This window comes from Talpa occidentalis, unplaced genomic scaffold (genome assembly GCF_014898055.3).
Source record: "Talpa occidentalis isolate TD23 unplaced genomic scaffold, MPIMG_talOcc4v2.1 talOcc4.8, whole genome shotgun sequence".
NCBI classification, from domain to species: Eukaryota; Metazoa; Chordata; class Mammalia; order Eulipotyphla; family Talpidae; genus Talpa; species Talpa occidentalis.
Window position 1 is genome coordinate 29,516,426 of NW_023605194.1, and position 24,839 is coordinate 29,541,264.

The 24,839-nt window shown below is 40.1% G+C and overlaps 2 protein-coding genes and 1 non-coding gene across 6 annotated transcripts in view; 1 reads left to right on the forward strand and 2 right to left on the reverse strand.

Annotated features, from left to right (window-relative positions):
* LOC119234483 (mitochondrial import inner membrane translocase subunit Tim23) lies at nt 1–19,968 on the reverse strand. 2 transcript variants are annotated; one of them, XM_054690355.1, is made up of 7 exons: nt 19,898–19,968; nt 16,912–16,970; nt 12,608–12,701; nt 12,329–12,413; nt 10,164–10,222; nt 8,278–8,388; nt 1–524 (listed from the first exon to the last, which is right to left on the reverse strand). In XM_054690355.1, exons 2-7 carry the CDS (start codon nt 16,960–16,962, stop codon nt 409–411), a joined length of 516 nt encoding a protein of 171 aa, XP_054546330.1. In that variant the 5' UTR covers nt 16,963–16,970; nt 19,898–19,968; the 3' UTR covers nt 1–408. The 2 variants fall into 2 exon arrangements, with proteins under 2 accessions (XP_054546330.1, XP_037353354.1); XM_037497457.2 differs by lacking the exon at nt 19,898–19,968 and adding an exon at nt 19,018–19,292.
* LOC119234953 (small nucleolar RNA SNORA74) lies at nt 11,152–11,355 on the reverse strand. The gene has a single exon (XR_005122725.1). It is a non-coding gene; the product is annotated as a small nucleolar RNA SNORA74 (small nucleolar RNA).
* The window catches only part of PARG (poly(ADP-ribose) glycohydrolase), a 107,476-nt gene continuing 101,952 nt past the window's right edge, over nt 19,316–24,839 (forward strand). The window contains exon 1 of one of the 3 annotated variants that reach the window (XM_037497458.2): nt 19,316–19,813. In XM_037497458.2, coding sequence (XP_037353355.1) covers nt 19,597–19,813 — 217 coding nt within the window. In that variant the 5' untranslated portion in view covers nt 19,316–19,596. The remainder of the gene's footprint in view (nt 19,814–24,839) is intronic. The other 2 variants (XM_037497460.2, XM_037497459.2) reach the window with 2 other exon arrangements.

A 24,839-nucleotide genomic window follows, 5' to 3' on the forward strand; every position in this document is an offset into this window, starting at 1 on the left:
TTGGAGTAAAGACTTTGGTTCTGTTTTTACCCTTTATTGGGAATACAGGGTAACATAGTTTCAGATCATTAAATGAACAAATATGGTTACAAGTACTGATAGCAAGCACGACCTGAACTTATGGGAGTAAGTGGTTTTCCAGTTCAAGTGTAGGAGATAATAGGTGCAAAATCTCCAGAGAAGAAGAAAACTACATTACTCAGCCACTAAAGGGTGTTTGACTTCAACTCATTAATGGCTGGAAGGAGTGCCCGTCCAGGTCAACCATCCATGATCTTCATCATAGCAAATGAAAATCTCCAATTTCTCAAATTAATTGTAGGTAGAAGATAGAATAACTCCAGGCTCACTTATAAATTAACCTGGATGATTACTAAAGTGTTCTCCATTCATGAGTTGGCAAAATCTTCAAAGTGACTGTTGGAGCAAGGAGCCTTTCATGTGCTCCCAGTTGTTATATAGTGCATAAAGGCTGGTAAGTGTTAGTCCTGCTAGACCACCTCGTGCTACTCCTCGAAGACCACCTAAGAGAGAAAACAAACAGCCTTGTATTACAAGGTATCTTAGCATCAAAATTATATGAGTATCCAAGGATTGAGACATATCATCATTCATGTTTATAAATATTCCACCCTATATAGAAGAATAAAAAATGTAAATGTATGAAAGCAAGACTACAGTTTAGGGAAGGGAAGTTCCCCAAATCACTTGCTTTATATATACACACTTTTCATACTCGCCACCTTCATTTTTCACTTTTAATTTCACAAGTTGTAGCTAAAATCATCAGCATTAATGGCTTCTTGACTTTTCTCAATCTAACTTATTTCTACAATACTTTGGACAAAATCTTAAGCTTAAGGCACAAGCAGAACAATAACTTACTCATTTCATAGTTTAGAACTTTACAGACCTTGCCAATTGACTAAGGCTAGATTGTAAACAAGATGACACCCTTTTTGGAAACACTAGTATTAACAACTTTTGGATTTGGGACAAGTCCTCTACACATTAACTTTGAAAACTCAAGAAATAGTGGTGATAAGATGGTGATTAATCAAGAGTTTTGAGTTAAGCGCCAATGGAACACCCACTTACTTCCCCAACCCCCATTTCTGCACCCATGTGTCAGAGAATATTCTACAATTAATGATCAATGAGATACCTGATGTCACCATACTAGAAAAACATTCAAGGTTATAGGATTAGACTTTGAACTATTCTTCTTGACAGCAAAAGGTCAATTTTTCATGCAGAAAAAGATCTGCAACAGGTATTTCATTGGAAACGCAGAAACAAAAATATCAATGACTTGATAATAGTCCTGACATCTAAAAAGAGGAATGGGGACATCCAAAGAAGCTCTTAAATAGCTGATGTTCCCCAACAGCTGCACATGCAGGAGGGATCATAAACTTCAGGTCACCTGTAATGTGCCTATCGAGTAATCATTCCAAGCCCCATGTTAGGAAAACAAACCACTGTGGCCTAGTGGTTACTTTACTAGAGGTATTTAGCTAAAAGCCAGTAATTCTGTGAAATTCAGTGATCTTGCTGAGTTACAAAACTTCAGACCACTGCTCCAGTGAACGTCCTGCCAGATGACTTCAACTGATAGATGAAAGGGCTACTCCCTCCAGCAGTCTTCCATCTGAAGACTTCTGATAGCAGACCTGCGTAGGTTTCCACAGTGAAATGTCCTAATTATCTCTCTCAAACAGACCCAAAGAGAAACTGTAGACATCATCTATGAAACACCTAACCAATATGTGGGAGAGGGATCAGAAATAGTAATCAAAGTAAATGAAGTCACATCATTTCTTAATATTGTTTTGCCATGTTTAGACTAGATATGGCAGTGGAATTTTGCAACTATTCATGTGGTTGAGAAAAAATAATGTAAACCTGCTAACCAATTTGCTCAGTTCAATAAGGATCTTATGTCTTTTAACAGTAAATCAGGGCCTCCCCGGTGGCGCAGCGGTTGAGCGCTGGGTTGCGAAGCTGCGCGCGGCCTCTGCGGCGCCGGTTCGATCCCCGGCTGCTCCCCGGCCACCAGAGGAGGGTCCCACATGGCGCGCAGACCTCTCCTGCCGCCCGCTGCTCCCCTCAGCAGTGTGCTTCGGTCCTTCTGCCTGCTCTGCTCCCCGCTCTGGCTCTGGTGAATTCTCTCGCCCTCCCGAGCTTCTGACTGTACCCAGTGCATGTATAAACAAAAACAAACAAACAAACCAGCAAACAAAAAACAGTAAATCAATACTAAGTTGAAGAAAAAGAAAAATACTGGATGGTTTCACTTATAGAAGGAATGTGGAGGATCCAAATAAGGGATCAGAGGGAAAAATAGTTATTATAATCAAGTGAAAATCAAAATCGACAAGCAACTATAAATCAGAGACATTCTGCAGTGGGGAAGAAGGGAGCAGGATCAAAACGGGAAGAGCACAAGGGACTATGGTGATGGTACACGGGTGAATCGGTGGTGGGAATTTCACGCGGACTATAACTGAGATGAGAAAGCATACATTGCCAGAAAAAAAAAAAAAAAAGTAAAAAACATATAAAAAAATAAAATTATTGGGCTTCCCCGGTGGCGCAGCGGTTGAGCACTGGGCTGCGAAGCTGCCCGTAGCCTCTGCAGCACTGGTTCGATTCCTGGCCACTGGCGAGGGTCCCACATGGCGCGCAGACCTCTCCTGCCGCGCCCGCTGCTCCCCTCAGGAGTGTACTTCTGTACTTCATCACTCTGCCTGTTCTGTTCCCCGCTCTGGCTCTGGTGAATTCTCTCACCCTCCTGTGCTTCTGACTATACCCAGTGCTTGTATAAATAAATAAACAAATCTTTAAAATAAATAAATAAAAATATAACAATAATAAAATTATTAAAAATTAAAAAAAAATACTAAGTTGTAGGTACTAAAAGTGAACAATGACTAGAACTCCTAAAATGGAAACAATAAGAGACATAGGAGAATGAACGATAAAGTCTGCAACAGCATCATATGCCTCAATTATTAGACCTTATCTTTGAATATAATGAGGATTCTTTCAAGCAGGACATAAAAATACAGTGCTCTAACTCCATTCTGAGCACAAAGCAAAAAAAAAAAAAAAAAAAAGTTGGAGTTTCCTCGCGGTTACTACTCTTAGGAAGGAAAATGGGGGCCTCCCTGGTGGCCAAGGATTTAAGCACCATACTATGAGGCAATCCACAGCCTCTGCAGCATGAATTCCATCCCCGGCCAGCCCTGGAGCTACGCACATGACACAGCAGACCTCTCCTGACTCGCCCGCTGCTCCCCTCAGCAGTGTGTTTCAGTCGATCTGCCCGTTCTGTTCTCCACTCTGTCTCTGGTGAATTCCCTCACCACCCCCATTTCTGGCCTGTACCCCAGCTCTTGTATGCATACTAAATAAATCTTAAAAAAAAAAAAAAAAAAAAAAAAAAAAAAAAAAAAAAGGAAAATGATTGAAGGATGGCAATTGAAAGCATCATTTTACAAATATTATAGTATTTCATGGGACCAAACATTCAACTTCAAACTAACTCCTCTGCAACTTCAGTCATTTGCAGATTTACAGAACTCTATTGACTGGTTTGGAAATAGCTGCAAACTATTCAAGTGCTGTAAGAACATGGTTTCTACTTGGCCCTTTCGGAAAGATTTTCAGTTCTTAGCTATCAAGTAACAAGCCTCTTGGGGATAGGCATTAGGGATAGCAATAAAATTGCTAACTATACGGCTTTAAGATTTTGGGGACATCAGTGTTTATCACCCAGAAAGCTTTCCATTTTCTGATGAAAATGAAAAACAAAACAAAACAAACAAAAAAACCACCAAAAAACCAAAACCAAAAACATAGTTCAAGTCAATTTAAGCAAGTTAACTTTTCTGGTGGCTAGAAAAAGTCATTTCTAGCAAGAAGACAATAAAGATAAGCAGTGTTTGAGTCACCAAGCACGGCAATCCTGACTCAAGCCGTTTATCACGTACCAGCCATGTTTTCATTAACTCAACGATTTTCCACGTGGTTGATTTGTTAAAAGTTTGAGTGCCTCAGCTTCAGGCTTTCTGTAACCAAACAACTTCTGCCAACTAAGCACAGAAAGCTGATTAGCAAATATACTTGCTTTGAACACTGAGTGAGTCAAGAAGGGCAATGGTCACTCTCTATAAAGCAAAACAAACACGAGACTTGGGTTTCACAGTTTTACCTTCTATCTTCTAGATCTTTATGTGATTCTTCCAGAAAGGGCAAAAGTTACCTCCTCTAAACACGAGGAAATAAGGTCTAGAATATTTTAATTACCTTGTTTACAGGTTTAGAGCTGGCTAATGGAAGGCTGACACTGAATTGACAATTATTTTAGAGCAGGGATCAGCAAACTTCAGGCTCTGAGGGCCAAAGGCTTTAAAGCAGATACTATATAACTACTAAAAATTGTAACTACTTAAAAATGCAAAACACACTCTAAGCCTGCAGGCAGTGAATAAGTCAGGTAACTGGCCAGCAGTTGATAGCTTCTGACAGGAACACCTTACATAGAGGTGGCCCCTAAACACAATTTAAAAAGTGTACAATTCAGTAGTATTAAGTGTGTTGGCACTGTTGTACTACCTACCATCACCACCATCCAAGTGAACTTTTTCCTTTTGCAAAACCAAAACTTGTGCACCCAATTAAATAATAACCCCCACTCCCTTCTTTCAAACTATGGCCCAATTAAATTTTTATGATATGGTTACATCTTTGCTAACTTTTTTTTTTTAAAAAAAGATTTATTTATTTATTATTCAAGCACTGGGTACAGTCAGAAGCACAGGAGGGTGAGAGAATTCACCAGAGTGGGGAACAGAACAGACAGACTGACGAAATGCACTGCTGAGGGGAGCAGCGGGTGGCAGGAGAGGTGTGCGTGTGGGACCCTCCTCCGGTGGCCGGGGAGCAGCCGGGAATTGAACTGGTGCTGCAGAGGCTGCGGGCAGCTTCACAGCCCAGCGCTCAACCGCTGCGCCACCAGGGGAGGCCCTCTTTGCTAACTTTTTAAAAATTTCTATCAAAGTAGTCCATTAACATCATTTAAGTCAAGAAAATATATGCTGCACATGCAGCAAATTATAAAAGGGAATGTATTTCAAACTTTATGGGGTACTAAATTATTTAATAAAATTTCATTGAATTTTAACACTGATTTATAAAAAAATAAATTTCAGGGGTACATCTTAAGCCCCACTATATATTTTACCCCCCACCAAAGTATGAGTGCCATTCCTGCTGTCAATGTTAACATCCTATTCTCCCCCACCCCTTTTACTCCTTCTGGTAACCACTATATATTTTTGCAGAGTTTAAGAGTTATTTTTAAAGTTTGTTTGCCTTGGTTATTTGTATTCCACAAAAACCATCCAATAATTGTCTCACTTTCTGACTTATTTCACTGTTAATAAACCCCTTCAGTTCCGTCTGTTGTTGCAAAAAGCAAGGTTTCAGCTTTTTTATTAGTCCAGTAGTATTCCACTGAACATATGCACAACTTCCTCAGTAGCTGTCAAGGTGCATTTAGGTTGTTTCCATGAGGCAATTACTTTAATTCTTTGCTTTTTACTTTCATGTTTCTAGATAACATAATAATCTTACTATTTCTCAATTTTTTAATCTCAGTCTATGGAAGGAGGAGAGGTTCCCTTGTTTTATAGGCAAAACAAAAAAACAAAAAACCCACAACCCACTATTTCAGACAAATTACTCTCTTGTTCACACAGTTTTTTAGTGAGCTAGCATTAGTCAAACTCATCGTACGCCCATCCCATTATCTTTGTCATCATCCCAAACTGACTTGAGGACAGAGAAAGGAGTGATAACAACTGATCTGGGTCTTAAGGAAGGACTGGATTTCAAATATATCTGCTTAGTCACATACAGTGTATATGGAAGGTATAGGGGAGAAGTCCTGAAAGAAAAATTAGGATTACAGCATGGGAGGTTAGAGAAGTTTAAATTTAGCATGAAAGGCAGTGATATGTCATCATCAAAGGTTTTTGGACAGGGAATATTAGAATTAGATCCATCCTTAAAAGATTAAGCCAGAACTAAAGTGCAGATAAGACTAAAGATAGGGGGCCTCCTCAGGCACAGCGCTGTGAAGCTGTTTGCAGTCTCCATGGCACCGGTTCGATTCCCACCCAGCTGGGGAGATTCCCACATGGGGGGCAGACCTCTCCTGTCTCCCTCAGCAGTGTATTTCGGTCCTTCTGCTTATTCTGCTCCCTGCTCTGCCTCTGGTGGATTCTCTCACCTTCCCGCGCCCCTGGTCTGTACCCCAGTGCTTGTATAAATAAATAAATCTTTTTTTTTTCCTAATTTATACAAGAGCTGGGGTACAGTCCAGAGTCGTGGGAGGGTGAGTGGATTTACCAGAGACAGAGGTCTGCCTCACCATGTGGGACAGAGGTCTGCCTCGCCATGTGGGATTCTCCCTGGCCAGCCAGGAATTGAACTGGCACTGCAGAGGCTGCGGACAGCTTCACAGCACTGTGCTCAACTCGCTGCGCCAGCAGGGAGGCCCAAAATAAGTAAATCTTAAAAAAAAAAAAGACTAGCGGTAGAGGCCTCAAGTCAAAGTGGTAAGGACATGGACGAACCTTGACCTATGCTTATTAATTATCCTTTAAGTCTAATGGTTCCTTATTGATTTTCTGTCTGAAGGATCTATGCATTTTAGTAAGTAGGATATTAAAAGTCCTTTATAATTATTGTGTTGCATTAACTTCTCCTTTAAGAGTTATTAATATTTGTTATTTTGGTGTCTGTTGGGTGCATACATACTGATGATTGTTTCATGTTCCTGATGGATTTCCCCTTCAATGTTACATAATCTCTATGTTTTTTTATTCAGTTTTTGTTTCAAAGTTTATTTTAGTTGATATGAATATATAGTCCTAGCTTTCTTTTCAACTCCATTTGCATGGAATATTTTTCCCATCCCTTCACTTTCAATTCATGAGTGTCCTCATCACTGAAGTGACTCTCTCTCTCTTTTTAAAGATTTATTTATTTATGCATACAAGAGCTGGGGTACAGGCCAGAGATGCAGGGAGGTGAGAGGATTCACCAGAGGCAGAGTAGGGAAGAGAATAGGCGGATTGACTGAAATATACTGCTGAGGGGAGCAGCAGGCGAGACAGGAGAGGTCTGCTGAGCCATGTGGGCTAGCTCCCTGGCCAGGGATAGAACTTGTGCTGCAGTTGCTGTGGATAACTTCATAGTGCTGAGATTTAACCCCCTGCGCCACCAAGGAGGCCCTGAAGTGAATCTCTTATAGGCAACATATAGTTGGGTTTTGTTTTTCAAGTCATTCAAGATGCCTTCTGATTGAATACTTAAGTCTGTTTACATTTAAGGTGGTAACTGATAAGGAGGTATGCATCCCTATTTTGCTAATTAATTTCTGGTTGTATTTGTAGTTCTTTTCTGTTTGAGGAAATTATACTATCTACTTATATAAGGTACCTAAAATAGTCAAATTGACAGAGACATAAGGTAGAATGGTGTCTGCCAGATGCTAAAAGAAGGGGGAAATGAGAAGTTGTTTTAAGGCAGTTTCAGTTTTGCAAGATGAAAAAAGTTCTGGAGATTGGTTGCACAACAATGTAGACATTACTTAACCATGGTCAATTTTATGCTATGTGTCTTTTACTAAAATTAAAAACAAAGAACAAAAAAACCCCAAAGCAATCAGTTTCAGAGAATAGATTATACTACCAAAACACCCCCAAAAGATACAAAATTTCTTTTGAAAACTACAGATGAAAAGCATAATTCAAGTGTATTAAGAGATGTATTAGGGGGCCTCCCCGGTGGCGCAGCGGTTGAGTGCAGGGTTGCGAAGTTGGCCGCAGCCTCTGCAGCGCCGGTTCCATCCCCGGCTGCTCCCCGGCCACTGGAGGAGGGTCCCACATGGCGCGCAGACCTCTCCTGCCGCCCGCTGCTCCCCTCAGCAGTGTACTTCGGTCCTTCTGCCTGCTCTGCTCCCCGCTCTGGCTCTGGTGAATTCTCTCACCCTCCCGCGCTTCTGACTGTACCCAGTGCTTGTATAAATAAATAAATAAATCTTAAAAAAAAAAAAAAAGAATATCATTTAAAAAAAAAAAAAAAGATGTATTAGGAATGCAATGTACAGCATGGTGAGTGTAATAAATAATATTACACCATTTACAAAGTTGAGAATAGATCTTTAAGTTCTGATAGAAAAGCTTTGATCTCAATAGTACCTACCTGTAGATTTATACAACATGCCTGTCATGGTTCCAGCTGCTACTGTGTTGAGGTCATCTTCTGCACCTCTTGTTTTCTCAATGATGACACCAAATGCACTATACAGCAAAGCTTCAGGGGAAACGGAACTGATCAGCAATTAAAGTGTGACTGAAACTCAGCAATGTAATTTTAATTGTATTGTATTCTACAGAGGTAAATGTATTCTACAGAGACCATTCTAAAGTACTCATAGATACATAAAAAAGAACCACTGAAATACTGTAATAGTAAATAAAGCCTGGCAATAAAATGCCCATCAGGAGGGGACAGACCCAGAAAGGGACTTTCCATATAATAGAATACTATATATTAATTTAAAACAAAATAAGGAAAAGTTCTATTCATTAAAATGTAAACGTGTAGATGACTCTGAATATGCAAAGAAGTGTGGCAGATTAGAAGAAAGATTAATGTAGCTCTTTATGGAAAGTACCACTTGGGAGTCCCAGGAAGAACATCTTTAATTTTCTCCTATTTCATAATAGCTGTACTTTCGATTTGGAAACAAAAACACATCTATTTCCATTGTAAAAAAATATGTAACTTAAAAAAAATGTGGCTTGGTTCCCACACAAGAAAAACTATAACACTAGCATTATTCAGTTTTAATAAGATCTTCCTCCAAACCACCCTTTTCCTATGCCTGTAAAGATTCCTATCAGCCATGAATGCAGTAATCCTGTTTCCTTAACCTTTCTCAAACTTGTAGCCACATCTGACCCATCAGTATTAAACCATGCTAAGTCTTACAACTCCCCCAGTATTACAGTAGTTTTTATACTCCCAGGGCTCTTCTTACTGTTATATTTTATTTAACTGAAACTAAACTGGAATAGAACATGGTGAGTGATCATACTGTAAGGGGAACACACAGCATGACCGGAATCCAGTTTGTCCAGGACTGAGCAGAACATGGGACTTCAAGGATAAAACTAAGAAATCCAGGGCATAACAGGACAGTTAATTGCTCTGGGTATATAAGCAATCAAACAAGGGAAAAGGAGATGAATGTGTATCGGGTGGTGGCAATGCATATAAGCAACATACAAAGCCATTTTACTAGAACTTCAAATTTGACTCTTGCTTCATGGTGTGAAAATGTACTGCTTCTAAGTCTGATGAGAAGGCTATGATCATACCTGGTCACACAGAGACTTCTTCTAGGTTTTCAAAGAGATGTCTGCACTTCTCCTTACTTAATCTGCCACAATTAAGGCTTTAATTAAGTCACAAAGAAAACCTTAGGACATGAGGGCATAAGGGCCACAAATAAGTCTACTGTAAGTAGTAAGTAATCAACAGAGTCAATGTGGTCCTAAGTACTAATTACCCCTTACTTAGAACTGCAAATATTTCCATTATCTACAAAGCCCTACTGCAACTCTGGCAATTAAGTCAGGGAAATCTACTCAGATAAATAGAACGCTGAACAGGCTATAAGGAAAACACAGAAAGAGGGTTGGATTAATCTTTCATGTTTAACTTTAGGACCATGAACCTTTCCTAACATACAAAGTCATTTACCTTGGACCCATATTATCTGGACTTCTTGTAGTTGAAACATGCCTTTATTTGATGCCCTGCCTGCCTTGCCTGTGACAAGAGAGTATACAGTACTTAAAAAGATTTAAAATATTAAGAAATGGTATTTAGAAGAGTATTCGCACCTGGGATTATTTTGTTATATAGCTCATGGTCTTTCCTACGTAATAGCTACCTACTCTTCAGAGTGGATTTAAGCATAAACAAATCTTTTAAAAGGGCTAGAGTTTTGGCTGACCAAACTGTTCATGATACAATGTTTTTGCACTAATAATTTATTACCAAGTGAGATTTCTACTTACCCAGAGAACCTAGAGTATTAGCCCAAAGTGCCCCTTGCCTAGTCACCATATTCAAAATCCTACCAAGGCAGAAAGAGAAAAGAATCTGTAATTAGAATCACTGGTTATCTTGTAATTTGGAGAGCCACAATAGTAGCTGTTTAAAAATGTTTAAACCTAATACCCAAAGTTGTTTAATCTTATTTTAATTTATTTTTAATTTAAAGATTTATTTATTTATGCATACAAGAGCTGTGGTATAGGCCAGAGGTGCGGGGTGGGGGAGAGGGGTGTGTGTGTGTGTGTGTGTGTGTGTGTGTGTGTGTGTGAGAGAGAGAGAGAGAGAGAGAGAGAGAGAGAGAGAGAGAGAGAATTCATCAGAGACAGAGCGGGGAACAGAACAGGCAGATTGACTGAAATACATTGCTGAGGGCAGCAGCGGATGAGTCAGAAGAGGTCTGCTGTGCCACGTGGGTTGCTCCCTGGCTGGCGGGGGACTGAACTTGTGCTGCAGAGGCTGTGGATTGCTTCTCAGTGCTCTGCTTATTAACCCCTTGCGCCATCAGGGAGGCCCCCAAAGTTGTTTAATTTAAAATTTACCTTAATACTGCCTCAGAATTTAATAACAATGACTTTTACTGTTTATAGATATGAATGAAGGTTAGGTTAGAATCTCCAACTTCTTTTGGCAATGATTAAGGAAAGATCTTATTATTAAATACATAAAATGTGACATTAATATATAAAGGCTTTGAATGACAATTTGGAAAGTATTTTACTAAAATTACAGAAGGTGATCTACATTAAAAAATGCCAATATAAGGGACTTATAAACTTAAGTTTTTTTATAAACTTAAAAGTTTTTTCTTGGAGGGGGACATGGAGGAGCAAATACTTAAAATATTAAGTACAATCAAAACACGGACCATTACAGAATATAGATCACAATTAAAGTACCCAAAGACAAGGAAAAAACTGTTGAATTACAACACATGAAAGAAACACATTTTGTGTCTGCTTCCAGACTAGAACTAAGCAGCCAAAGTGCATGCTCAGCACACTCTCAAGGAAGCACAGTTCTGCCTTGCACCAGTGCCAGATGCCACCAGAACAGCGACAGAGGCAACTGGAGGAAAAAAACAGGACATTCCTCTCCCAGCAGTGTAACACCATCACAGGAATGGTTCTGTCCGGACAGCTGACTACTGCTGGAAATTATGGAATCACAAAGAGTAAAATACTTCATGTAATTTAATCAGACAACACATTTAAGTCAATGCTCTATAATAACAAAATTTTGTATTACTTCTAAAAGGCGGTTTAGAAAAATAAATTAGTCATTTAATAAAAAAATCATTCATTAGAAAAAATAAATGATTGCAGAAAATATTGTAAACTTAATAGGTTTTCAGGTTTCTGAATTTCTAATCCCAGCACACCTGCTGCCACCTGCTGGCTAAATGAAAGGTGGAGTTGAAAAAGTGCTCATAAAGAAAACCAGGAGCCACTGGCTACTGTATGTATGCTTCTGATCACACAAAGTAGAAAATCATGCAAAACTACACATTGTTTAGGGAATTATCAACAGCAACTGGTCATGTATGTTTCTTAAGCAGGATGAAAATACACATTATATAATCTTTCTGACCTTTTAAATTGTACTTTACCTTACCTGAAATTGAAGTTTTTCAATTTCCTGGGAGAGAAGATTGCCTTATACCTTTTGGAATTATCTCTACATTCTAAGAATTTCATTTATACTTTTAGTAGCTTTCAGAAATGGACTAAAATCAAAAAGAAGTTCAAGACAAACGACAGATTTAGTAATCACTCTCACACATTTTTATTTCTTTACTACCATGTCCTATGGCTCTGCATGCCCCTGAACAAGCCAAATAATAGGCTAGTAATTCAACAATCTGAAAAACACGTCATATATAGGCCTGTAAAAACAGAACCAAGAAGTTAAGGCTAGGGTATCACCAGCTGATTAAAGGACACTGATTCAAAAATCCTTTCATTATAAGATTGTACTCAGTAACCTGATTCCTTATTTGAGGGAAAAAAAGAAAAATCAACCAAGGGTATATATATAGTCTAAACATATGTTATCTCAGTGGTGTGCCTATGAAGCCAACAAAGTATTACTCAAACATCACTATATCACATAACTACATTAGACTTACTGTACGTTTCTTGGCTTGGACCAGGCCATGTTCTGGGTTTCCTTCAATCCTAGTCGAAGACCATTGATTGCCCCAAATGCAGCCCCTAGTAATCATCCAAATAACATAGCTTTATGTTAACAAACAATCTGTAGTTCTTATTCCTTCATATTTTTATTTAACAGAAAAAGATAAAAAATATGAATAGTGATATTTTGAAACCAGTATTTTAATTGTTTTTGATTTCAAGCACCCTTGATTACTTGGATTGAGTACATAAAGAAAAATTATTATGCCCACCTGTCATACAACATCCTCCAATGGTGAAGAAGGCCAGTTCAAATCTTCCCCGGGTTTTATTAGCTCCAGTTGGTAAAATAAACTCATCTGTATCCTAAAGGGATTATAACAAAAACCAAGTTCAGCTTCACTTAAGCCTAAAATGTGTTTTTAATTTTTCCAAGTAGTTTTCTCACAGAAAATAAAACTTTAAACTCAAGCATACTTAAAACAAAAACCAAAAAACCACAAGAACTTTATGCAATAATAGCACACCCAAATAAAAATGAAACATGACACAAATAGAGCTAAGCTCATTAGTAGATGGTGGAAGATAAGTTCTTTGGTGGGAACTTTTTCAATGTAAGTTTGATAGATTTTTCTATAATTTTCCTTATTTAAATAATGATACACTTGAGGCACAGTGCAAGAGAGTTTCTCTAGAGAAAGGCAACGCAGTCATGAGAAGTAACAGCTGATACACTAGCGTTGCAGAAAATAATTTTCCTGCTGTAGCTACTATTTATAGAGCACTGTAAGGGCAAAGGATCATTTTAAAAAATGAGTTAAAACTATAAAAGTGCAATAGTTTGGGTCAGTTAAGCAAGGGGCTTTACCTTTATATTCAAGAGGGTTTACCTTCATTATTAACTCAATGGGAGCATAGATTCCTTTCATAACCTTAGAAAACTACGGACCCTCTTTCCAGTAAATGCATAATCAAAATTTGGTATGAACTCCTTGCAGGTCATTCAAGAATCTTAGGTTGAGAAATGCTACTGTAACAGCAAAGTATGATTGCTTTTGCACCACAATTACTTTTATGAGGAACACACTCAAAACATTTTTTGCCAAGCATTTCATACAAAAACGGTTAAAATAAGACCCCAGAGGGGAGCACAAAGCCTTGGCAAGAACCACCGTAAGAAGAAAATAGCCCTGGCCTCCCCTGCTGGCGCAGAGGTTGAGCGCTGGGCTGCGAGGCTGCCCGCAGCCTCTGCAGCGCCTGTTTGTTCCCCTGCCACTGGTAAGGGTCCCACATGGCGTGCAGACCTCTCCTGCAGCCCACTGCTCCCCTCAGCAGTGTATTTCTTCGTCAGTCTGCCTGTTCTGTTCCCTGCTTTGGCTCTGGTGAATTCTCTCACCCTCCCATGCTTCTGACTGTACCCAGTGCTTGTATAAGTAAATAAATAAATAAATCTTTAAAAAAAAAAAAAAAAAAAAAAAAAAAAAAGAAGTAAATAGCCCTTTGGCACTCTGGTAAATGCAGTCCTGATTAGGAAAACTAGCTTTGCACTGGCTTTTAAATTTTGGCTTGTGCATACATTCCACCAAAAATTATACAAGTAAACAAGCACATCAATTCTCATAACACAAAAATACTCTGTTGGACAATAAGCAAACTCCAGAGAGATTTCATGTCATGACATTTACTGTGTAATATAGTTTTGTAAATTCTGGGTGCTTCCCTAGTTTTATTTTTTTATTACTTTTTAAAAGTTATTTATTTATGCATACAAGAACTGGGGTATAGGCCAGAGGTGCGGAGGGTGAGAGGATTCACCAGAGACAGAGTGGGGAACATAACAGGCAGACTCACTGACATACACTGCTGAGGGGAGCAGGGGAGCAGTGCGCAAGACAGGAGAGGTCTTTTGCGCCATGTGGGTATCTCTCTGGCTGGGGATCAAACTCGTGCTGCAGAGGTTGCGGATAGCGTCATAGGTTGTGTCTTAACCCCTTGAGCCACCAGGGAGGCTCTGCTTCCCTATTTTTAAATGAATGACTTGGTACAAAACCATGCTTTTTGCTTGAAACTTTTAGAAATGCTGCATTTGATTTAATGAGATAAATAATTATCTTTCTATTCATGAATGGACCACTAAGTACAAATAGAAAATTAAAGAAAAAGATTACTGTGATGAGCACCAAGTAAGCACACATATCAGTATATGCCATCCATCACTCAACTCACTCTTCAACTAGAGTCAACCATAACAAAAATACTGTAAAAGTTGAAAGCAAACATTAAGATGTTAATACTACCCAAAGTGATCAATAGATTCCAAGCAAGCCCTATCAAAATACCAAGTGTTTTTGCAGAAACAGAAAAACCCATCCTCTTGATGAACCCCAACCAGTAAAAACAATCTTGAAAGGAACCATGCTGGAGCATCACAGGTCTAATTTCTTTACTATAAAGTAACAGTAATCAAAATAGTGTTGTACTGGCATAAAGACAGACAGACTAATGAAACAGAATGGAGAACCCAGAAAATCTCCTTGGTATGTATGGTCAAATTATCTCAAGAAGAAAGCCAAGATCATTCCAGAAGGAAAAGATTGCCTTTTCATCAAATGGTGCTGTGAAAACTAGATAGATAACCACATGGAAAAGAGTTAAGTTGGACCCTTATCTAACACCATATACAAAAACTCCTAAAATCCAGCAACAGAAAACCAAAAAATCTAAAAAAAAAAAAAAAAAAAGACAAGGATTATGATGAGTAGAGAAATAAAAGGGGCAGACAAAACCAAACCTATATTGTCAAAATACTAGGAAAGGATATAAAACAATGGTACTTCAATAATAATCATTTTTTAAAAAAACCTTGTACTTTAAATACAAAAACAGAAAAATAACCTACAATGAACCACTACCTCATAACCATCAGAATAGTCATTACCAAAATGCCCCAGAAAATAAAAGGTTTTGGCAAAGATGTGGAGAAACTGGAACCCTTGTGAATTGTTGGTAGGAATGTAACATGATACAGCTGCTGTGGAAAACAGTGTGTCAGTTCCTCAGAAAAGTAAAAATAGAATTACCATATGATCCAGCAATTCTACTTCTGCATATATAACCAAAAGACTGAAAGGGAGTCTGGTATATTAATCTATGTAATAATTTTCTTGGCAGCATTATTCACAATAGCTAAAACATGGAAGCAAGTTAAGTGTGCATCAACAGATAAACAAAATGTAGTATTATTCAATGGAATAATATTCAATCTTAAAGAGGAATAAAATTCTTTAATGTATATATTTATTATATCATCCTTCATTTTGTACTATGTATGATTTCCCTGTGAAATTCCCACTACACATTCACCCGTGTACCATCACCATAGTCCCTTGTGCTCTTCCCACCCCTGTCCTGATCCTTCTCCTTAAGAGGAAGAAAATTCTGACCCATGCTATCATATAGATGAATCTTGAGGGCATTACTCTAAATGAAAAAAGTCAGTCACAAAAAGACAAAATGCTGTTATGATTCCAATTATTTTAGGTACGTAAGAGTATCTGGTATTAAAGAAAGCAGAAGCATGGCTGCCAGGAGCTGGGGGAGGAGTTATTATTTAACCGCGATAGTTAGTTATTGGAGATTAAAAATTTATGGCAAATAGGTGGTGATGGTTGTAAAATATTATGAATGTCTTTAATACCACTGAACACTTAAAAATGGTTAAGGTAGTAAATTTTTATTTGTATTTTTCACAACATAAAAAAAAAGGAAAACAAAACAAAAAAACCCACAACAAACCCAAACCCCTTTCAAGGGAGTTAACAGGCCAGTGTCAGGGAAAGATGCAAGCCAAATCCCCAGAGTTGTGAGGAAAAAAAAAGAAAAAAAAAAAAAGAAAAGAAAAGATGGAGACCAGAGATTCAGTGCCTCCAGATGGACATCTCACAGATCAAGTCTGCATTAACCGCTTGGCATTTTTTTAAAATGGTAAGCTAAAGTAGCAAACTGATAAAATCATAAAGGGGCCTCCCTGGTGGCGCAAGGGGTTAAGCACACACCATGAATCAATCTGAAGCCTCAGCAACACGAGTTTGATCTCTGGCCGGCCAGAGAGGAACCCACATGGCACAGCCGACCTCTGGAGTCTCGCCTGCTGTTCCCCTCAGCAGTGTTTCAGTCTGCCTGTTCTGTTCCCCGCTGTCTCTGGTGGATCCTCTCACCCCCCACATCTCTGGCCTTTACCCCCGCTCTTGTATGCATAAATAAATCAATCTTTGGGATTCCCTGGTGGCGCAAGGGGTTAAGACACAACCTATGAAACTGTATGCAGCCTCTGAAACATGAGTTTGATCTCCGGCCAGGGAGCTACCCACATGGTGCAGCAGACCTCTCCTGACTTGCCCATTGCTCCCCTCAGCAGTGTACTTCGGTCAATCTGCCTGTTCTGTTCCCTACTCTGTCTCTGGTGAATCTTCTCACTCCCTGCATCTCTGGCCTGTACCCCAGCTCTTGTATGCATAAATAATTAAAAAAAAATCTTAAAAAAAAAAAAATCATAAAGGACTAGTGTTAATCTTACCTGCACAAGATATCGTGGATCCACATTTAAATAAGGAGACAGAGGGTTCATACCAGTTACTAGAGAAAAAAAGAAAGCACAATATTTCAACAAAATTTTTATTTCCTGTAGTGTTACTTCCGATTTTGCTTATTTCATGTGCTTCCCAATTTCCATTTGCAGGCTCACTGAATGTGAAATTTTCTCCCATTTTTCTGTGCGTATCCTTCTTGTTGGCAGTGGGGACTGCGTAAAGAGTAGACAGCTACCGACAAGAGTTTACTCTGGAAGGGCAGATAATTCTTGGGTCCTCGCCATACAGATTAGAGTTAAAAACAAAAGAAGAGAAAAAACTAAGTAGGAAAATCAACTTTCTCACATTTTTAAATTTAATCTTTGGATCCTTCTGCATCTCAGCTGATTATTCACAAAGCTATCCACTATCCATAACTCTGATATTTTCATCAATCAGAAGTCCTATTATTCTACATCTAATACCTAGTCTGAATTGTATTATTTATCATTATCTTTATTGCTACTATCCTAGTCCAGCTACTAAAATCACTTTACTACAGTAAACCAACTTAACTGGGATCCTTTTTGCTCAGTTCCTTCAATTCATTTTCTACTTAGCAACCAGTTACTTTTTAGGTAAAGGAAGCAGCTTTTCCCTTTATACTTATAATCAAAATCCAAGCTCCTTACCATGGTTTTAGAAAACCCTACCATTGGCTATCATTCCTTACCTATCTGATGTCATTATGTCCTACCATTCCAACTCCCTCGGCAATTCTGTAGACACAAGGCTTAACAACTGTTCCTCAAACATGAAAGTCAACCCCCCCCCCATTTATACTTGCTGTTTTCCTTGGAACACCTGCCCTCCACCCCCCACATCTGTCCTGTATTCAGATCACAGCTCAAATGCCAACACCTCTGACCCATTCTAAAATGGCTTCTTGCTTCTATCACAATGTTATGATCCTGTTTTAGTGCCTTTACAGCACGCATCACTAAGTGCAATGTTTTTATTTATATTACTTGGCTCACTTTAACTCAGATGTAAATGCCACAAAGCCAGCAGTCATCTTTTCCTAACTGCTGTAACCCTGTACCCTAAACATTTGTTGGCTCATTGTAGGTGATCAATGAATGATGCTCACGCCTATCTCTCAATTTACCTGTAAAAATCAAATAAATCTAACTGTCACATTAAGGCAAATAGCCTTTATGCCCAGAAATTCAAAAGTTTTTAAGACCTATGAACTGTTCCCTAGATTCAGTTTTGACACAGGTGAGCTTAGGAAAGGGCTTTTGTTGTTGTTGTTGTTCCTGACAGTTAAGGATCTAGAGAAATAGTACAAGGATTTCTAAAAAAAGGAAAGTATATGTAAAGAGCTTATCCACCACGACCATCTTCCCTGTATCTTTAAGTCCAGGCTGTATTCATCCAGTTGAATACCTACTGTTACAACGTCCCAAAGATCTGGAATTCATTGGATTGAGGAGCGGGCACTGGTAAGAGTATTAAAGCTTCTGCACCCTCAATCTTTTCTATTTCCTTTCCTAAAATTCTTACCTGGTTTCTTTCTTCGCGTCTATAAAAAACCTTTAATTTAAATGTTCAGGTCACTTCCCACCTCCTCTAAGTAGTTTCCTGCCTTGTTCCGATTCATACATCTTTTCCGTCTACAGACATTATTCTTGTGTGCCTTGCTCTGACGACGTCTTTGTGGTTCAGACTATAAGCCTTTGTGCTAAAAAGTTCTATCTAAAGCTCCTTATTTGGAATACATTTACTTGCACAGCCGGACTCGCCTCCAAACCTAGGGCCAAACACACGGTTCAGCACACAGGAATGTGCGGGGGCAAGAAAAGGCACGAGGCTTGACTTTCGTAAAAGGAAGAAAAAACATACATCCCAGGGGCGCAGGCCCACCACAGAGAGCTTTGAGGGGATCCATGGCTACAAAAAAATGTGCTGCATCTGGAAAGGGCGTCCGCACAGACACACTAACCCCCACCACCCGTTCTGAGTCCTGGGCCCCGCCGCTGAAAAAAAGCACCTCACGGCTGGCGTGGTCGCAGAAACCAGTCAGCCGTGCGGCCAGCCAGGCCGATACTTACGCGGGACGCCGGCCAAATCCGCGTGCGAGTAACCTGCTCCGCCGGCTCCGAAAAAGCCGGCCAAGCCCCCGGTGGTTTTGTTGCCGCTGCCCCCGCCGCCCTCCATACTTTTGCAGCAAAATGCCCGCGTGCTTCTCACTGAAGCGTCAGGCCGTGGCTGCCTGCTCGGCCGTTAGGCCTCAGTAGCAGCGGGGACACCCGCGTTACCACCGCCTCCTTCACACGCTGACCTTCCGGGCGCCGGCGGCCGCAAAGCGCCGCACTTCCTCTTTGCGACGTCGCACGCCCGGAAGCCGGACGCGCTTGACGGCAGCTTTCCGGTGGTGGGAAAGTGAACGAAGCCAGAATCAAAGCGGCGCAACCTCAGGCAGGTGGGCTGCCTGTGGAAGAGGGAAGGAAGGCGGCTGGCTCGGGCCTGGCTCGGAGGCCAGCGGAGCAGCATCTGCAGGAGCAGGCAGCGGCAGAGAGGGAATGGTGCCCGGAGGCGCCAAGGAGGAGGCGCGGTCCGTCCCTCTCAGGGTTAGTGAATGAGGCTCTCCGTCCGGGCCGGCCCGGGCACTGTGCGCTGCGGGTCTCAGCATGAGTGCGGGCCCCGGCTGTGAGCCCTGCACCAAGCGACCCCGCTGGGGCGCCGCTGCGACTTCGCCTGCCGCCTCGGACTCCCGGAGCTTCCCCGGCAGGCAGAGGCGCGTCCTCGACCCCAAGGACGCTCCCGTGCAGTTCAGGGTCCCACGGTCCTCAGCAGGCTGCATCCCGGGGCGGGCGGGACCGCACCGAGGCAGCGCCACCTCGCTTGGTACGTGGGGAAATAAAGATCTTTGTACTTCACCTCGGACGAAACCTTTTCTTGGTCTCCGAAGACCCAGGGATTCCCACTCACCTCTGTCTGATCTTGTGTGCAGCACTACGATGAGGTTCCCTTTTTGAGCGACCAGGTCTACTAGTGGAGTAGTATGGCCGCATGTTCTCTGTTACGTTCATGGTGTCAGAAACCCTGATGAGCAGTTACTCACAGGGCGGGGAATCGCGTAATACTCCACTGTTCGCTTTCCTGGGAAATTATCGGAGGGCTAATTGTATATGTGAGGCTTTGACCTCTAGATGTAAGGAAAGCTACAAAGGAGGTCACAATGTCTCTTAGATCAGATTCTGGGGCGGAGAGTGCAGAGCTATTCGTCTTAATTGGCATTATACTTGTCTCTGGCATACAGTGTTGACCAAGAGTAACCTGGCCACTTGACTTCAGACTCTAAAATCTATCAGGAGAGACAATTATAGAAGTCAACATAATATAGGGAAATAGATATTCTCATAGGTCATAGACATATCTTTACCGTATGAATCAGGAGTACCTAACCCAGTTTGTGGGATCAAAGATAATTCTCCAGAAACTGAGATGCTTATTCTGAGAGCTGGAGAATGAGGAGGAAAGAGATACTAGATGAAGAGGATATAAGAAGGTATTTCTGGAGTGCAGCTGATGATAACTGTCAACAGGGGGAGCAATCAGAGGTGGGGATGCAGAGAGGTAAGCAAAGATCAGATCATATTGGGACATATAATGCTAAGGGTTTTGGACGTTTATCTCTAAGGGCAATGAGAAACCATTAAAGAATTTTCCACTGGAGAGTGACTTGTCAGATATATATAGATTAAGATCTATTTATGTACACGTATATGTATATCTTGCTTTTTTATTGCAAGATTTCTGTGGGTGGTGTGTGGAAAATGGAGAATAGATTGAAAGGGAGCAGAAGTGGAGTTCCAAGTCTAGTTCAGGAGTTCGTTTAGGTGGGAGATGATGATGTCTTATACCTGTGGTGGGCAGTAGGGAAGAGAAGTGGATTGATTCAGGAGAAATGGGTACTTGGGTTTGTACCTCATAAGATATATGTCTGTGTTTGAGATAAAGATTTGTGAGTTCTTGGCATAAACATGATAAATGATGCTATGAGAATAGAGTAAATGGCCTCCCTGGTGGTGCAGGGGGTTGAGCGCAGCACTGTGAAGCTGTTCGCATCCTCTGCAGCGTGGGTTTGATCCCAGTAGGGGAGATACCCACATGGCGTGGCAGACCTCTCCTGTCTCGCCTGCTGCTTCCCTCAGCAGCGTATTCAGCCATTCTGCCTGTTCTGTTCCCCACTCTGTCTCTGGTGGATCCTGTCACCCTCCCGCACGTACCCAGGTTCTTGTATGCATGAATAAATAAATCTTTTTAAAAAGAGGGAGAGAGTAGAGTAAATCAACTTGTTGAGAAAATAAAGCTAACTGGAAGGAAGCTAACTGAAAGGAAGCTGTTCGCATCCTCTGCAGCGTGGGTTTGATCCCAGTAGGGGAGATACCCACATGGCGTGGCAGACCTCTCCTGTCTCGCCTGCTGCTTCCCTCAGCAGCGTATTCAGCCATTCTGCCTGTTCTGTTCCCCACTCTGTCTCTGGTGGATCCTGTCACCCTCCCGCACGTACCCAGGTTCTTGTATGCATGAATAAATAAATCTTTTTAAAAAGAGGGAGAGAGTAGAGTAAATCAACTTGTTGAGAAAATAAAGCTAACTTAATAAAGAAATTTAAGGAACCCCAGTATTTAAGAGTAGACTGAAGAGAAGCAGAAGCAGCCACAGGTAGGAAGAAAGTCTGGCTTTTGTGTCATGCAGGGAAAAGAACATTTCAAAAACAACTCTGTAGGGTCAGAGGCCAGGGAGAGGACAAGCAGGCCACTGGTGAATAGTACACTTAATTTTCTCAGGAGTTAGAGACAGTGGGGAGCAAAGCTAAAGTAAATATTGAAAGATGAGGAGGATTTGTTGTATAAATTAAGGGAGGAAAGAATTGTATTCTCAAAAGCAATGGAGTGTGCAAAAGTTGGTAGACAAGAACACAGAATGACAGACATGTCAGCTTTGGCTGGGAAGTGGGATAAGGGCTTATGGGTAAACTGAAGTGCCATTTTAAGGACTTTGGACTTCATTCTGTGGTGAATGGAGAGCCACTATAAAGCTTGTAATCAGGGGAATACCATTTGAGTAATATTTTAGAAAAGATGGCTTTAGACAGTGGACTTTGGATTTTCTGACCGCAATGCACAGTACAAATTTCACCTGATACATGACAAGAAATATATTTAACCTGGTAAAAATGCAAGATTTATAAAGGAAACAAATGTTTCATAAAATAATACCCTTGTATGTCCTCACTGGTTGTATTTTCTGATTTTATGCAGAAGAGGAACTCAATTAATAATGGGCTATACTTCATATGTGTAAATGTTTTCTGTATACCTGGCACAGGACACAAATTAAAATGTTCAAATTTGTGTCAAGTATTGTTTCAAATTTTGGAGCATTTTTTGGGAACTTGGTATTTAAATTTTTATGTATAGTTATCCTAGGAGAAACAGGGAAAGGTATTTACTTTAAAATTTGTATTATTTATTTTCCTGGGCATATTTATTAAATTGATTGCAATTTGAAAATCTGCAAATAGGCAAAACTTAGCATGATAGTTACATCCTGATGGGGAATTTCTGGCGGGGTATGGTTTATCCATTTGTGGTGCTAGAGTTGCTCCCCTTTCCGCCTGTTTTAACTGCCTAGAATTTCTCTCCACACTCCAAAAATGGTCCCTGCATAGGTCAGTGGTAGACAGTGGGAGACTGGGGCTGGCTTGTCACCCATCTCCTTTACTGTTCTTTCAGTAACTGGGCTATCAAATACATCTTCAGACCATTTTTCTCATCGCAAAACTCCAGTTGCCCATTGCGCTTTGATCTCACAACATCCTTCACACACTTTATCTTACTGTTGGAAGAAAAAGATTTTCTTCTGGAAGTGAGATTTTCCTTTGAAGTACAGGTGAAATTTACTGCATTTTGTGCCTTTTGCCTATATCTGTAGTGCCTAATTGAATGATTTGTTCCTTACTGAGTGATACTACTGATAAGGTTATATGTAAATGATGTAACATCAAAATTAAGTAGAACTATTGATCTTAGGAGAGAATACTGTTGTTGAGTTTCTGTTTTGTGAGATAGGAGACTTAATATCTTCTCCCATTGAGCTGCAAAACCGTTGGAAGTAGATACTGTGAACCCTACTTTATAAGCAAGGAAATAGGCTCAAAAAGGTGAAGTACTAGTAAAATGGGTAATCATCATTTTATGCTTATTTCAGGAGCAAGGGGTAAACACTGAGCATCTTGTGATGTGAAGGAAATCTTTAAAAGCCTGAATTAATGGTGTTGGTAAGAAAATTAGGTCACCTTTTCTCTAAGGCCCCCAGAAAGACCAAGGAATATATTTTTTTAAAGATTTATTGATTGATTGATTGATTTTTTCATACATACAAGCACTGGGTACAGTCAGAAGTGCGGGAGGGTGAGAGAATTCACCAGAGTCAGAGCCGGGAGCAGAGCAGGCAGAAGGACCAAAGTACACCGCTGAGGGGAACAGCGGGCCGCAGGAGAGGTCTGCGCACCATGTGGGATCCTCCTCCGGTGGCCGGGGAGCAGCTGGGGATTGAACTGGCGCCACAGAGGCTGCGGGCAGCTTCGCAACCCAGCGCTCAACTGCTGCGCCACCGGGGAAGTCCAAGAGGAATATTTTTTTGCAGGAAGTATTTATCAATTCCTCCCCTTTTTGCTTCTCCTCTTTCATCCCTTTCTCGGGCTTTAGAAAGTATAGTAGGAAGCCTGAAGCTGGACAGAGAATACATTGTCAGAGCTGTAGGAGAGACCTTTCTTCTTCAACTGTTAGGAAACTCTTTGTAGTCTTCTATGAAATGATTTAAACAGCTTATAGGTTCTATAGACTTGCCAACATACTCCATGTGTTTTATAGGAACCTAATTATTGCATACCATTTAATCCTTACACTTATGGAAAAAGTGTTTTAAATTCTGTACTGATTAAAAAATATTTTTTTTTTTGTTCATTTGCTGGTTTGTAATCTGAGGATTTTTGATATTTGCTGTATTTGATATGAAATGGATAAGGTGGAACTGTAGAAAACATCTAAGAATGAAGTAGTTCTGACTAAGCTAACTTTTTCTCTGAAAACCAATTTGTTTTATAAGTAGTAATGGTATAAAATCGCTAGAGTAGTGTTGTTTAACAAGAATTATCAAATATGTAATAACTTTTTTGTGAGAGAAATTATGAAAAATGATAATCAGATTTTTAAATTATATGGCAGTTAAATACAGTAAATTATATGGCAGTTAAATACAGTCATAAATAAACTATTGATTTGCATGTATTTGGGACAGCAACTGTTTTGCTCCTATTACAGTGTTTGAGGAGACATAGGTAAATAAGAATATGTGTATGATTTAAGGTGCCTACATTCTGGAATCACAACTCTTGAGTGTGACTTGACATTTTTTGTTACTCAAGGTTATTCAGTAACCTCTGTGATGTGGTACTAGATTCCTTTAACTATATCTTCTGTTGCATTCTTTTAAAATTCTTTGTATTTCCTTGCCACTGGTACATTTGCTTATTGTTTCCCTTTATGTAATTACATGTTTATTTTTCAAGGCATTATTTAAATACCACTTATCAGATTATTCCACTCATTTGCCTAAAGTAGTCCTTTCCTGGAAAATACCTTATTTCTTTATTAGGTTCTCTTTTAATACTAAAACATAATTAAGAACTCATATTTACTGGGCTTATACTTGGCAGGGCTTTAGAGAATTTGCATGGATTATTATTTAATTTAAATCTCATAATAGTCACAGGAAAGGTACTGTTAATTTTTGTTTATATTTGCATGAGATAGAGAAATGACCCTTCAGAAAATCACTTAGGAATTCCGTTGGAGAGCCA

Excerpts from the sequence above, each read along its gene's own strand:
- LOC119234483 (XM_037497457.2), bottom strand. The coding sequence starts at position 19,123 with ATGGAGGGCGGCGGGGGCAGCGGCAACAAAACCACCGGGGGCTTGGCC. Across the intron at positions 16,971-19,017 it reads GGATTTGGCCGGCGTCCCGC|TAACTGGTATGAACCCTCTG; the intron begins GTAAGTATCGGC and ends TTTTTTCTCTAG. Across the intron at positions 10,223-12,328 it reads TCCAAGCCAAGAAACGTACA|GATTTTGAATATGGTGACTA; the intron begins GTAAGTCTAATG and ends CTGCCTTGGTAG.